Source organism: Phycodurus eques, chromosome 5 (assembly GCF_024500275.1).
Source record: "Phycodurus eques isolate BA_2022a chromosome 5, UOR_Pequ_1.1, whole genome shotgun sequence".
Classification (NCBI taxonomy): Eukaryota; Metazoa; Chordata; class Actinopteri; order Syngnathiformes; family Syngnathidae; genus Phycodurus; species Phycodurus eques.
Genome location: NC_084529.1, coordinates 3,886,812 through 3,899,583, shown reverse-complemented (window position 1 = coordinate 3,899,583; position 12,772 = coordinate 3,886,812). Strand labels below are relative to the sequence as shown.

The 12,772-nt window shown below is 45.6% G+C and overlaps 1 protein-coding gene across 1 annotated transcript; it reads right to left on the bottom strand.

Moving 5' to 3' along the window:
* Nucleotides 1–6,181: 6,181 nt before the first annotated feature.
* LOC133402686 (peroxisomal succinyl-coenzyme A thioesterase-like) lies at nt 6,182–12,494 on the bottom strand. Its single transcript, XM_061676687.1, has 11 exons — nt 12,414–12,494; nt 10,917–11,150; nt 9,914–10,013; nt 9,360–9,547; nt 9,088–9,257; nt 8,660–8,779; nt 8,470–8,552; nt 8,300–8,393; nt 7,944–8,024; nt 7,724–7,865; nt 6,182–6,547 (listed from the first exon to the last, which is right to left on the bottom strand). The coding sequence occupies exons 2-11, from the start codon at nt 11,110–11,112 to the stop codon at nt 6,447–6,449; spliced, it is 1,275 nt and encodes a 424-aa protein (XP_061532671.1). The 5' UTR covers nt 11,113–11,150; nt 12,414–12,494; the 3' UTR covers nt 6,182–6,446.
* Between the last annotated feature and the right edge of the window lie 278 nt (nt 12,495–12,772).

The window sequence follows — 12,772 nt, the reverse complement described above, 5'->3', positions numbered from 1 at the left end:
ACGTAGCTTAGATTAGTTTAGCTCCTTCTTCACCACAACGGACCAATACAAAGTATGCATCACTGCAGACGCTGCACCGATCCGCCTGTCGATCTCCCGTTCCATTCTTCCCTCACTCGGGAATAAGACCCCAAATACTTGAACTACTCCACTTGGGACAGGATCTCATCCCCGACCCAGAGAGGGCACGCCACCCTTTTCCGACTGAGGACCACAGTCTCAGATTTGGAGGTGCTGATTCTCATCCCAGCAGCTTCACACTCGGCTGTGAACTGCTCCAGTGAGAGTTGGAGATCACGGCTTGATGAAGCCAACAGAACCACATAAACTTGCAAAAAGCAGAGATGGAATACTGAGGCGCCTCGGCTGCGCCTTGAACTTCTGTCCATAAAAGTTATGAACAGAATCTGTGACAAAGGGCACCCTTGGCGGAATCCAACACTCACCGGGAACGAGTTCGACTTACTCCGGTCGTACAAGGACCGAACGGCCCATATCAGGGGGTTCGGAACCCCATACTCCCGAAGCACCCCCCACAGGACTCCCGAGGGACACGGTCGAACGCCTTCTCCAAGTCCACAAAACACATGTAGATTGGTTGGGCGAACTCCCATGCACCCTTGAAGACCCTGCCGAGGGTGTAGAGCTGGTCCACTGTTCCACGCCCAGGACGAAAACCACACTGCTCCTCCTGGATCTGAGCTGGATCTGACCTTCGACTTCCCGACGGACCTTCCTCTACAGCACCCCTGAATAGACCTTACCGGGGAGGCTGAGGAGTCTGATCCCCCTGTATTTGGAACCTTCTTAAAAAGGGGGACCACCACCCCAGTCTGCCAATCCAGAGGCACTGTCCGCAATGTCCACGCGCTGTTGCAGAGGGGTGTCAACCAGGACAGCCCCAAAACATCCAGAGCCTTTAGAAACTCCGGGTAAATCTCATCCACCCCTGGGGCCTTGCCACCACCGAGGAGCTTTTTGACCACCTCGGTGACCTCAATCCTGGAAATAGGAGAGCCCGCCCCAGAGAACCTAGACTCTGCTTCCTCATCGGAAGGCGTGTTGGTGGAATTTAGGAGGTCTTCAAAGTATTCTCCCCACCGACTCACAACGTCCCAAGTCGAGGTCAGCAGCGTCCCATCCCCACTATACACAGTGTTGCTGATGCACTGCTTCCCCCTCCTGAGACGCCGGATGGTGGACCAGAATTTCCTCGAAGCCGTCCGGAAGTCTTTCTCCATGGCCTCACCGAACACCTCCCACCACCTTTTTGCTTCAGCGCCCACCAAGGCTGCATTCCACTTGGCCAGCCAGTACCCATCAGCTGCCTCAGGAGTCCCACAGGCCAAAAAGGCCCGATAGGACTCCTTCTTCAGCTTGACGGCATCCCTAAAACGGGTTCGGGGATCGCCGCCACGACGGGCACCGACCTTACGGCCACTGCTCCGGTCGGCCGACTCAGCAATGAAGGAGTGGAACACAGTCCAATCGGACTCGATGTCCCCCACCTCCTCCGAAACGTGAGCAAAGTTCTGTCGGAGGTGGGAGTTGAAACTCCTTCTGAAAGGGGATTCTACCAGTCGTTCCCAGCAGACCCTCACAATATGTTTGGGCCTGCCACGTCGGACCGGCATCTTCCACCACCATCGGAGCCAACTCACCACCAGGTGGTGATCAGTTGACAGCTCCGCTGCGCTCTTCACCCGAGTGTCCGAGACATGCGGCCGCAAGTCCGATGACAAGACCACAAAGTCGATCATCCAACTGCGACCTCGGGTGTCCTGGTGCCAAGTGCACGTGCGGACACCCTTATGCTTGAACATGGTGTTCGTTATGGACAATCCATGATGATCCCAGAAGTCCAAGAACAGAACACCGCTCGGGTTCTGATCGGGGGGGGGGCGTTCCTCCCAATCACTCCCTTCCAGGTCTCACTGTCATTACCCATGTGAGCACTGAAGTCCCCCAGCAGAACGATGGACCGCTCTCCAGCACCCCCTCCAAGGACTCAAAAAAGGGTGGGTACTCTGAACTGCTGTTTGGTGCATAGGCACAAACAACAGTCAGGACCCGTCGCCCCACCCGAAGGTGGAGGGAGGCTACCCTCTCGTCCACCGGGGTGAAACCCAACGTAGAAGCGCCGAACCGGGGGGCAGTAAGTATACCCACACCTGCTCGGCACCTCTCACCGTGGGCAACTCCAGAGTGGAAGAAAGTCCAACCCATCTCGAGAGGAATGGTGTCAGAGCCCAAGCCTTGTGTGGAGATGAGTCCGACTACATCTAGTCGGAACTTCTCGACCTCGCACACCAGCTCGTGCTCCTTCCCTGCCAGAGAGGTGACGTTCCACGTCCCTAGAGCCAGCTTCTGTAGCCGGGGATCGGATCGCGGAGGTCCCCGCCTTCGGCCAACGCCCAGCTCGCATTGCAACCGACCTCTATGGCCCCTCCCACAGGTGGTGAGCCCATGGGTGAGCCCACATTACCCTTTCGGGATGTGCCCGGACGGGCCCCACGGGTGTAGGCCCGGCCACCGGGCGCTCGCCTTCGAGCCCCACCTCCAGGCCCGGCTCCAGAAGGGGCCCCCGGTGAACCGCACCCAGGCAAGGGAAAACGTCATCCTGAATTGTGTGTCATCATAGGGGTTTTTGGAGCTGGGCTTTGTCTGGTCCCTCACCTCAGACCTGTTTGCCATGGGTGACCCTGCCAGGGGCATAAAGCCCCAGACAACTTAGAGATCCTAGGATCATTGGGACACACAAACCCCTCCACCACATTAAGGTGACGGCTCAAGGAGGGGGAATTTACCGTAGACTTTCTTTAAAACTAAATTGTAAAAATGTACTGTAGTTTGTTTCAACCTACACAACTTTACGGTCATTTTATTCTAACCTGAGCAATTTTGGGCAGTATATTTATTGTGTGTGATAGATAGATAGATAGATAGATAGATAGATAGATAGATAGATAGATAGATAGATAGATAGATAGATAGATAGATAGATAGATAGATAGATAGATAGATAGATAGATAGATAGATAGATTCACACTTTTTGTTATCAGTTCATGATTTGTGTAAAGAACAAATGTGTTCATCCCAAAATAATTTCTGGTTTCAATCCACATTTTCTGTTGATGCAATCATTCAAAATGCATCAAAATGTCATCAAACGGACTTTGAGAAAGTCGTTGAAAGAGTTCCACATTTTCAACAGGGTCACTTTTCAAAAGTCATCTTCCCAACACCGACGAGTGTTATTGTTCTTATGAAAACACATTTTTTTTTTTTTTTTTTTTTTTTTTGGAGAATGGCACAAATGCCATTCATGGCATGGCACCACGGTACCCTACTGGGAACTAGACTGAATTAATTTTGGAATGAATTTACTCCCACGTCCAAACACGCAACGATGCTCCCAAAAAGTTCCACGGTAAAGTTCATGCAGAGGAACTGTTCCATCATGATGTTCCTCACTGCATTGGGACATTCAGACCAAGCCGAGGAGCCTTCGTCTTGTGCCTTCTTTCTGCAGCCTTACGTCACATGATCAAACCTTCACAGTCAACATTCACATCATTTGATGAATTTGCATAGGCGTGCTGCTCAATAAGCTGCAAATTACCGGGAACGAATGGCACGTTCACGTACCTCTTGTCTTCCCCTGCGCAGGAGCAGCCGGAGTTCCTCACGCCGGTTTTTGTTTGTTTGGTTCCTCCCCCCCCCCCCCCCCCCCCCCCGCTATCTCCTTTTTTTTTTCCACTTGGAAAATGGAGATGACGTCACTGGATTTGGTTCGGACGCCTCATCGGACTCGAACTGCGTAATGGGAGAGAGAAGCCTCGTGCGTCCGTGTGGTGGGTGGGAGACAACACGCGTGCACGCGCGCGTGCACAGGTGGCTTGAAAGGCCGCCCCGGACAAGGGCGCCCCCAGAGGAACAACACTGTAATTACACCTCACGCGTAATTGCTCTGTTGTTAACACGTGGAGTCACTATTGACTATTTTTCCTGCATAGTTATCTATTTATTGTTATAATTACATAATTTTATGTTTTCTAAAATGATCTACCGTTCTCAGAGTGCAAAATGCTTGTCCAGTGAAATATTACTACAATGTTTTTTTGTTAGACTACCCTGTAATTGGTTGGTTTATTTTATTTGAATGTAGAAGGCAAATAGTCCTCATGTCGTTAATTTTAATTAAGAATTGATTTATGAACTACATTTAAAATGATTATCATATTACATATATTAAAACATTTCGGATGTAAGCACACACATTTAACATTTTTTGTGAATTTAAAAATATAATACAAATGTTGACTACATTCGAGAATATTTAAAATATTCTCGAATGTAAGTCTTTTTTTTTTAAATAAATGTTCCATATTTTTAACTGTAGTAAATGGTTCATTATAATTGATAGAACTATTTAAATTTTAGAATCATCCAATCAACAAAGGTTGAATATACAATCAACGCTTTAAATTCTAGTAAATGGTTATTTATGAATGAAACTAAAAATGAGAATTTTATATTTCATCAAAATATTATTTTAGAATTATGTAAATAGTAAAAAAGAAAATATACATTCAACACGGTAACACTAAATAATTGGTTAATTTTAAAGTAAATACAATTTTGACAAAATACCTCAGAATTTCATGAACATAAAAATAAAAATGTTAAATAGTCAACATTTAAATTATGATCATACAGAGAATTAATAATGAGAATGAAAACACGGATGAGCGGTCGAAAATGGCTGGATGGAATATTTGCATTTTCAAAAAAACAAAACAAAAAAAAATTGTTCGAAAAACAATTTCAATTGGTATAGCTCAATTTGAAAGCTCAATTCCGTTGAAAAACAGAATCTGAACAGTATAAACTATGACATTGAGTCTCATACTTTGGAACCGAAGTGAATTTCACTAAACTTGAAAGCGACTGAAAGACTATTTTATCAGCAATGAAAATTCTAATCTATATATTTTCCACACTCCAATTTAATTTCAAATTAGCCGTGACAGACCCCCGGCTACTTTAGGAATAGCAATCGATCGGAGATACACAGACCTCCTCTTCGGTCAATCTGCGCTTTCAGTTTTGATTCAAATTCAGTTCATGGTAGCACATACAGTATTTCAGCCCAAAGAAAGGCATTACAAAAACAAAATTGCAAATAGTAAAGTTAACAAATGTACAGTGGCAAAATATACATTCAGAATATAATTGTCGTAAATATTTGGTTAAGTATGAATAATTTTTTTTTTTTTTTTTTTAAATCGGCCCTTGAACGTTCTTGTGTACTCCACAGCATACTCTAGGTACGGCGTGGAGTACACGCCGCGACAATACTTTTGGCCCCCCCAAAAAATGTAATTAATTACAAAAAAAATTTAAGTTAATAAACTAAACATGGAAATATAAACAAAATGATCATTAAAACCAACTTCATAGAAAATGTAATCAAAATGGCAGACCTGACAGTGCATACAAATGCTAAGCCTAATAGCCTGATTCCTCTTTATACACTTATAATGTGATCTTGATGAAAATGAGGGAAGGTGAAGAAAACATTGCGGGGCTGACGATTGAACCTTGATGCACTCCAAATGCAATTCTCAAGAATTTACTGTATATACAAAGCGTATATATGCTTTGCGCACTTTCACACTTTATAATCTATTGCATACACTTATGCTACGTTCCCAGCGGACGCGTTTTGGGCGTTTGGCGCGGCATGATTACATAGAAAGTCAATGCAGTTCATGCAGAGAGATGCAAATACGTGCGGGGCGGTGCGTAATGAAGACGTTTTGCTTGCGATAAGGCGAGGCACTTACGGTGCGTGCCGACTTGTCAAGAAAAGAAGAAGCAGAACCTTCAGCCACTCAACTCTGGAACTCTTTGCCACCAGACCTCCGCAATCCAGTCTCTTTCATCACTTTAAATCTGAACTCAAAACCCACCTGATTGTACTGCCCTGTATTTTGTATTTATTTTCTCTGCATAATTCTGGTTTTACTGTTGTGTTATTGATGTACAGTGTCCTTGAGGGTCTCGAAAGGTGGGGACTCGTGACGTGACACTGTTTGGGTGCGGGTTGGTCGTGTGGTGCAGAAAGAACTGTATTTGATTTGAAAAGGTTTTTTTTTGGGTTATAATTTTGTGTTATTTCCTTATAAAACATAAAAAGAGAATATTTTGTTCATAACGTTCGGTGTGCTCTTCTTTGCTTTACAATTCCCAGTCTCCCCTATGGCCATCCACCCCAAGCAGCGAACGCTGACCTCTGCTGGTCAGAGTTAGACACTGCATCTCTCGCCCCCATAACACGTATTGGTCAGTGGGTAAACCAGAGCAGTCCACCTGCGATCGGTTCTACGCCCCGGGTACACTCTGACTTGTTATTTCTCTGGGGGGCACCGGTGTTGTGTCTTCAGGTGTACAAATGGTGACGCAGGAAGTCCAAGGTCTTCTTCCAAGCGTCTTCCTGAGCAAGCGAATGTGCCGCAGTCTCGCCTCCCCACAGAGCTGTAACTGCAAACACACGGCACGACTCCACTATTACTGTGAACAGGTGAAATATTCTCACACATACCAGAGTGAGACCTCCCCAAAGGCCTGTCGCGTTGCCGTCTTCCTCGTGGGGTGTCAGACTACTTTTTGATTCATTGAGGATAACAAAGAGAGCGACGATACTGCTACTGATTCGGGAGATCAGGACATGGACAAAGACATGGAGCACCACATGGACCAGGATCATGAACCAGGACTAGGACATTAACCAAGACATGGTCAACTACCAGGACCTGAAGCAAGACATGGACCAGAACATGGATCACGGACATGGACAAGGACTAGGCTATGTACCATGACATGGACCAGGACATAAACCAAGATACAAGTGTTTCAGGAACCGAGACATTGACCAAAGACATGCACCAGACCATGAATTAGGACATAAACCAAGACATGGTCTACTACCAGGACCTGAATGAAGCAAGGCATGGATCAGAACATGGATCACGGATATGGACCAGGACATAATCCAAGACAAACACCAGGATCAGGACATGAACAAAAGACATGGAACAGGACCAGGTCATCAACCAGGATATGGACCAAACATGGACCAGGACTGGGACATGTACAGAGGACACGGACCAAAACATAATCCAAGACATGGACCAGGACTAGAATATGAACAAAAGACGAGGACAAGGACATAGACTAGGAAAGGAATTAGAACATGAACCAAGACATGAACCAGACCATGAACTAGGACATGAACTAAGATATGGACAAGGACCATAACATGAACCTGGATAAGGAGGAGGACATGGACCAGGACTGGCAAATGTACCATGAGACGTACAAAAGACATGGATCAGGACAAACACATTAAACAAAAGACATGGACCAAGACAAGGACATTGACCAGGACATGAAACAAGACATGTACCAGGATTGGCATATGGATCAGGACGTGTACAGAAGACACGGACCTGGACATAATTCACGAAATGGACCAAGACCATTACATTAAGAAAAGACATCGACCAAGACAAAAATAAGGACATAAACCAAGGCACGGATCAGGACATGAAACAAGACATGGACATGAACAAAGACATGGACACAAGACATGGACAAGAATCAGGACACAACCCCTTGTGATTGTGTCAAATGTTGTTTTGGTGAGCGTTAACTTACGCTTCTGCCGACTTCCTACAGATCTGAATGAGCTGACTCTGGTGTGTGGTGAGTACGGAGGCTCCAGTAAGTGTCCGGCATTAGGGTAAGACAGGACTGTCAGCAGGTAGACGTTTCCTGCACGCTCCATCATGTCCTTCATCTAAAACACAAACAAGTTGTTTTTCCATGTTAACGAGAACCCAATTTTCAATCCCGTCATTCAACTTGCGCTCCTTACGTCTTCAGCTGACTCCGAGGCAGGCCAGTTCTGGTCATCCTCGCCCACAACTACCAACAGAGGGCACTGCACACATCCCACCTGACAAACATAAAATACTGTATTCACAATCAACCAATTGCCACAGAGGTACAACCACCATATTGATCAGAATGAGGACTAGCAAACAGAATCAGGACCAAGATATAGAGAGGACATGGAACAGAACCAGGACTTGGATGGGCATGGGCCAGACCCAGATCAGGGCAAAGACATGGAAAACAACCACAATCAGGATCAGTACCAAGAACCCGGGCCCCGGGTATTGCCCTTTGCTTGATCCAGGACATGGACCAAAACCAGAACCAAGAGCTCACGTCAACTTTGAAGGCAGGATCAGTCGGGATTGGCAGCAGCAAGTTTCTCAAGATGGCCTGGTTCTCGTCGTTCAGTTGAGTCTTGTGCGCGTTCCTGATTGGATGACAAACATTATGAGTCAAGTCTCATCTTCCCAACAAAATGGCGGATGAGTGATAGTGATTGTTACCGATCAAAGTAAGATAAAATGTCCGCCACAGTTCCATCCACGGGTTGGACGTGACTTCCACTGATGCACACCGCACACCTGGGCTGGAACACACGCGCGCACACACACACACACACACACAAACACACACACACACAGATTGAGACTAAAGGTCACAGTGTGTTCCCGTGTTATGTGAGCCGCACGCGACCTTGACGACGTGTGAGTAGGCGGCCATCTTGAGCGTGACACTGACTCCGAAGGAGAGCCCCAACAGGGCCACGCGCTCGGCCAGCACCCCAGGGTGCTGCTGCAGGAACGTGAAGGCCTTCTGTGTGCATAGGGTGTGACATCATCAGTTACGGTGGCAACACCAAAATGGAAAACAGAGCAGCTAACCTATTACGCTAAGCCACACCGCGGAAACGCGGACCGGCCAATCGCAGCGCGGTGCAGAACAGCGTCGAGGAATTCACAGTGCCTGTACGCATCGTCATTTCATTACATTCATGAGCGACTTAAACTAATGCTATGCTGTTGTTAGCTCGTTAGCAGAAATGCTAATGTTCTGCTACTAATGTGAGGCATAGATCCAGGACATGGACCAGAATCAGGACTAGGACATGGAACAGACTTCACCTCAAAGTAGGTGTTGTCCACCATCTTGCCGGTCTCCACGGTGATCTTGGGCGTCATGTAGTCCAGAGCCAGCGCGGCAAAACCATGCGAGGCGAACAGCGCTGCCCGGTACTCCATCAGCTGGCCTCCACCACCCCACAGGTCCAGGATAGCAGGGAACGGTCCGGGACCTGGAGATTGTTTTTGGATTATAGAAGGACCCTCGTGCCTATTGTTCCCAAACATTCCGAAATGGTCTACAGTATTAAGGAATTGGACTGTGGTGCTACAACCTGAGGGCAGGAAGAGGGTCGCCGTCAGTCCGCAGTCCGTGATGGCGATCCTGAGTATGCCAGGCGCCATGTACCAGCGCTCTACCAGCTGGGACGCCTGCGGAACCTGATCCGTGAAGTCGGTAATGTGGTCCTGATAGACCGAGATGGTGAACTCCATGGGGGTCTGCACATTCATCTTCCTCATCCTGGTGATGCCACATGTGATTAGCTTCTTTCACACGGTCACATCTTACATCTTTACACATCTGTGTAAAAGAAATGGAGGCACCAAGGCAAACTGCCAATTTCCTACCTTTGGAATACGACGCCAGAGCTGCATATAATGTCACTTATAAAGCCCTTTTTTGAAGGAGCTCAAAGCGCTTTACAGTTGCACACACATTCTTTGACGCCACAAACACAACTTGGTGGTGGTAAGCTACTTGTGTAGCCACAGCTGCCCTGCAGGGGGCAGTCTGACGGAAGCGTGGCTGCCATTCTGCGCCTACAGCCCCTCCGACCACCACTGAATATCCAACCACATTCATGCGGTCTAGTAGGTGATGGTCTACCTGAGTCCAGGTTTGCTGCCTGGAACTGGTCTGATGCTCCACAGAAGACCCATCTGCTCCACCCCGGAGTACGTCCCGCCCAGACTGGGATCCTCGGATACTGCAAAGCAAAGGCGCGGGCTGTAACGTTCCGATAACAATCCTGCAACGGTTTTGTAACGCTGCCGTAATGTTTCGCTAACATTGTTGGAATGTTCCTGTCAGGTTTAGCCTAATTTATAAGTTCCAAAATTGGGAAATTTGCAATGTTTCAGCAGCAACAGTGAATACAAGAAATGATTCACTGTTGCTGTGAGTGAGCGACCATCAGGTATGTAATGTACCATAAGAGTCCCGTAATGTTTCTCCGGTCCCTTCACATTCCCGTAGAGAAACGCCCCAACGTAGCATTGAGCGAGACGCAGGCGTCCGTCATTTATGTAACATTCCCATTACAGTGCCGTAACATTTCCGTAATGTTCCCGTCAAGATTCTCTAAGGGTCTAGTAACTTTTCCCGTAACAACATTCCGGAAAAGTGCATGTGCCCTGACGCACCGCCAGGTACGCAACATGCCAGAAGGTTCCCGTGATGTTTATGGAATGTTCCTAACAAGATTTGTTTGTGTAAAGATCTCGTAACGTTCTTGTATCATTCCTATAATGTTCCCTTCAAGATTCGTTCCTGTGATGACATCATAAACATTTCAATAAAGTTCTGGGAAGGCACGCATGCCCCTTCGCACCTTTGAGAGACTCGCCAGTGTTCGTCAGATACGCAACATTCCTGTAAAAATCCCGTAACATTCCCATAAAGTTCCCCTTCACATTCCCAGAATATTCCAGTCATGGTCCTATAGCTTTCCAGTAACATTCCGGTAACCAAACGGTACCGTTTCCCTCATGTTCCCGAAAAGGTGCACGAGGACCCTCACGTACTGTAATGGTGCTTTACGTTCCCGTAAACATTCCCAGAACTTTCCAGTACCGTTTCCGTAACGGTGCAGAGAAGGCGCGCGACGTACCGTTGAGGGAGCCTGCAGCGTCCGTCAGGTAGTGAGCGAAGGCCTCCCATCCGTGTCCATTCTCGCAGCGGTGGAAGGCGCGGAGGGTGAGCCGGGCCCCAGGGGGCGCACTCTTCACCAGGATGGCCAACTTCTCGTCCACCAGGCCTCTGGACGGACTAACCGACAGTTTGACGGCAAGCTGCCGACTCGACATGATGACCTTTCACAGGAGGTCACACGATTGGGAAGCTTCTGGAATTTGTGGAGAAGGTAATATGGTAATAGGATGAAAATAAAGTATTATTTTGAGAGGGAAAGATCGTAAATTACAAGATTAAAATCTGAGCCATGTTTAGAAAAGAAAATCAGTCTTTGTGTGTGCGTCCAGTTACCTTGCATGTATTTTGTGACTAGATTGTATAATCTGTTAAACTTTGATGGAGTCTTTCATTGTCCTTAGGTAACCTTGCATTTGCACAAATGCGAAAAGCGCTCTGTAGGCAAAGGTCACTGATTAACATGACTAAACATTGACAAAAGTTATTATTTAGCGGGAAAAAAAAATTGACAAAATGAGTCTTGCCTGTTTTGCTGACTTCAAGTTTATGTTTAAAGGCAGACCGAAGTCCAGTTTTATTGTGAAGGGTCAGAGTCCGCGAGGGCGAGCGTGGTCACGTGATTTGTTTACTTCATTTGGTTGGTTTGGTGTCCTGAGAGTCCTGGGATATATCATGCATTCGTTTAATCATGTTTTATCCAAAATAGTCTTAAATAAAATAAATGTGTTTTTTTTTATTCAATTAAATCATTGGTTAGATATTTTTTTGTAAATAATACAATTAAAAATATTAGGCAAATGAGTATTGCATGAAATAAATGGTTAATTAATATTGAATATTTCAATTACAAATATATGACTTATTGCTGAATGAAATGGCTGGGGAGAGGGAATTTGGGCTTCCCTGCTTCGGCCCCTGCGACCCCATAAGCAGAAGAAAATGCATGGCTGGGTGACTTATTGAATGATGTAAGCAAACTATTTAACGTCAAATGCACGATTTTAGTTGTTCTCAATTTAAAAAATAAATCAATTACAATGTAATGACTTTATAAGACTACAAAACATTTTATTATCGTTTCAGTAAAAAAAATATATATATATATTTTACAAAACTATTTTTAAAACATTTGTTATTAAATAATTGGTTAATGTAAACCAATTAAAGTAAACATTCATAAATTATTGTATGATTATAACAAATCATTTTTGATGAAATTTTAAAATATTACTTTTTAAATTAAATAATTGGTGAATGAATTACGATTATATTACTTCAAAATAATAAATTATAATTATTATCAGAACATACTGTTTTCTTTTTTTTACTTTATTAACTACTTTATTATTAAAAATCAAACTTTGCCCAAAAGTTTTCCCAGCCTGACCTCAAAAGTTTGTTTTGACGCTTACTTCCGCCCCAAAGTGTGGCGAATGCATCACATGAGCAAGCTTACCGGAAGCACAAGGAGCTGTTTGGTGGGCTGTTTCTTCTTCTTTTTTTCCGGTGCGAAACAACCTCCAAGCCGGCAAACAAGGCACGTTATGAACTTGAACGCGTGTGGAGCTAGCTGCACGTCGAGTCCGGTCTCCTCCTCCCACGGAAACGAGCACAAAATGTCGCCGTAAATCTCCGTGGACACAAGATGGCGGCAGAGAAGCGTAATTTGGGCTCCAAAATGGAAGTTGTACAAATTCCCAGTAGCCTTGAATGCAGCATTACAACCAGACAAACAGATTAAATAATAAAAATTATTAATTACCATAATTAATAATTATTATTCAAACCAATACATTATTAATCCCACTGTTTTGG

Bases quoted from the DNA above. Each gene is read 5' to 3' on its own strand.
- LOC133402686 (XM_061676687.1), bottom strand. From the start codon at position 11,112: ATGTCGAGTCGGCAGCTTGCCGTCAAACTGTCGGTTAGTCCGTCCAGA. The intron at 8,025-8,299 runs GTGAGCTCTTGG...TATGTTTGTCAG, and splicing joins ATCCTGCCTTCAAAGTTGAC to GTGGGATGTGTGCAGTGCCC. The intron at 6,548-7,723 runs GTAAGTTAACGC...GTGTGTTTGCAG, and splicing joins TGTAGGAAGTCGGCAGAAGC to TTACAGCTCTGTGGGGAGGC.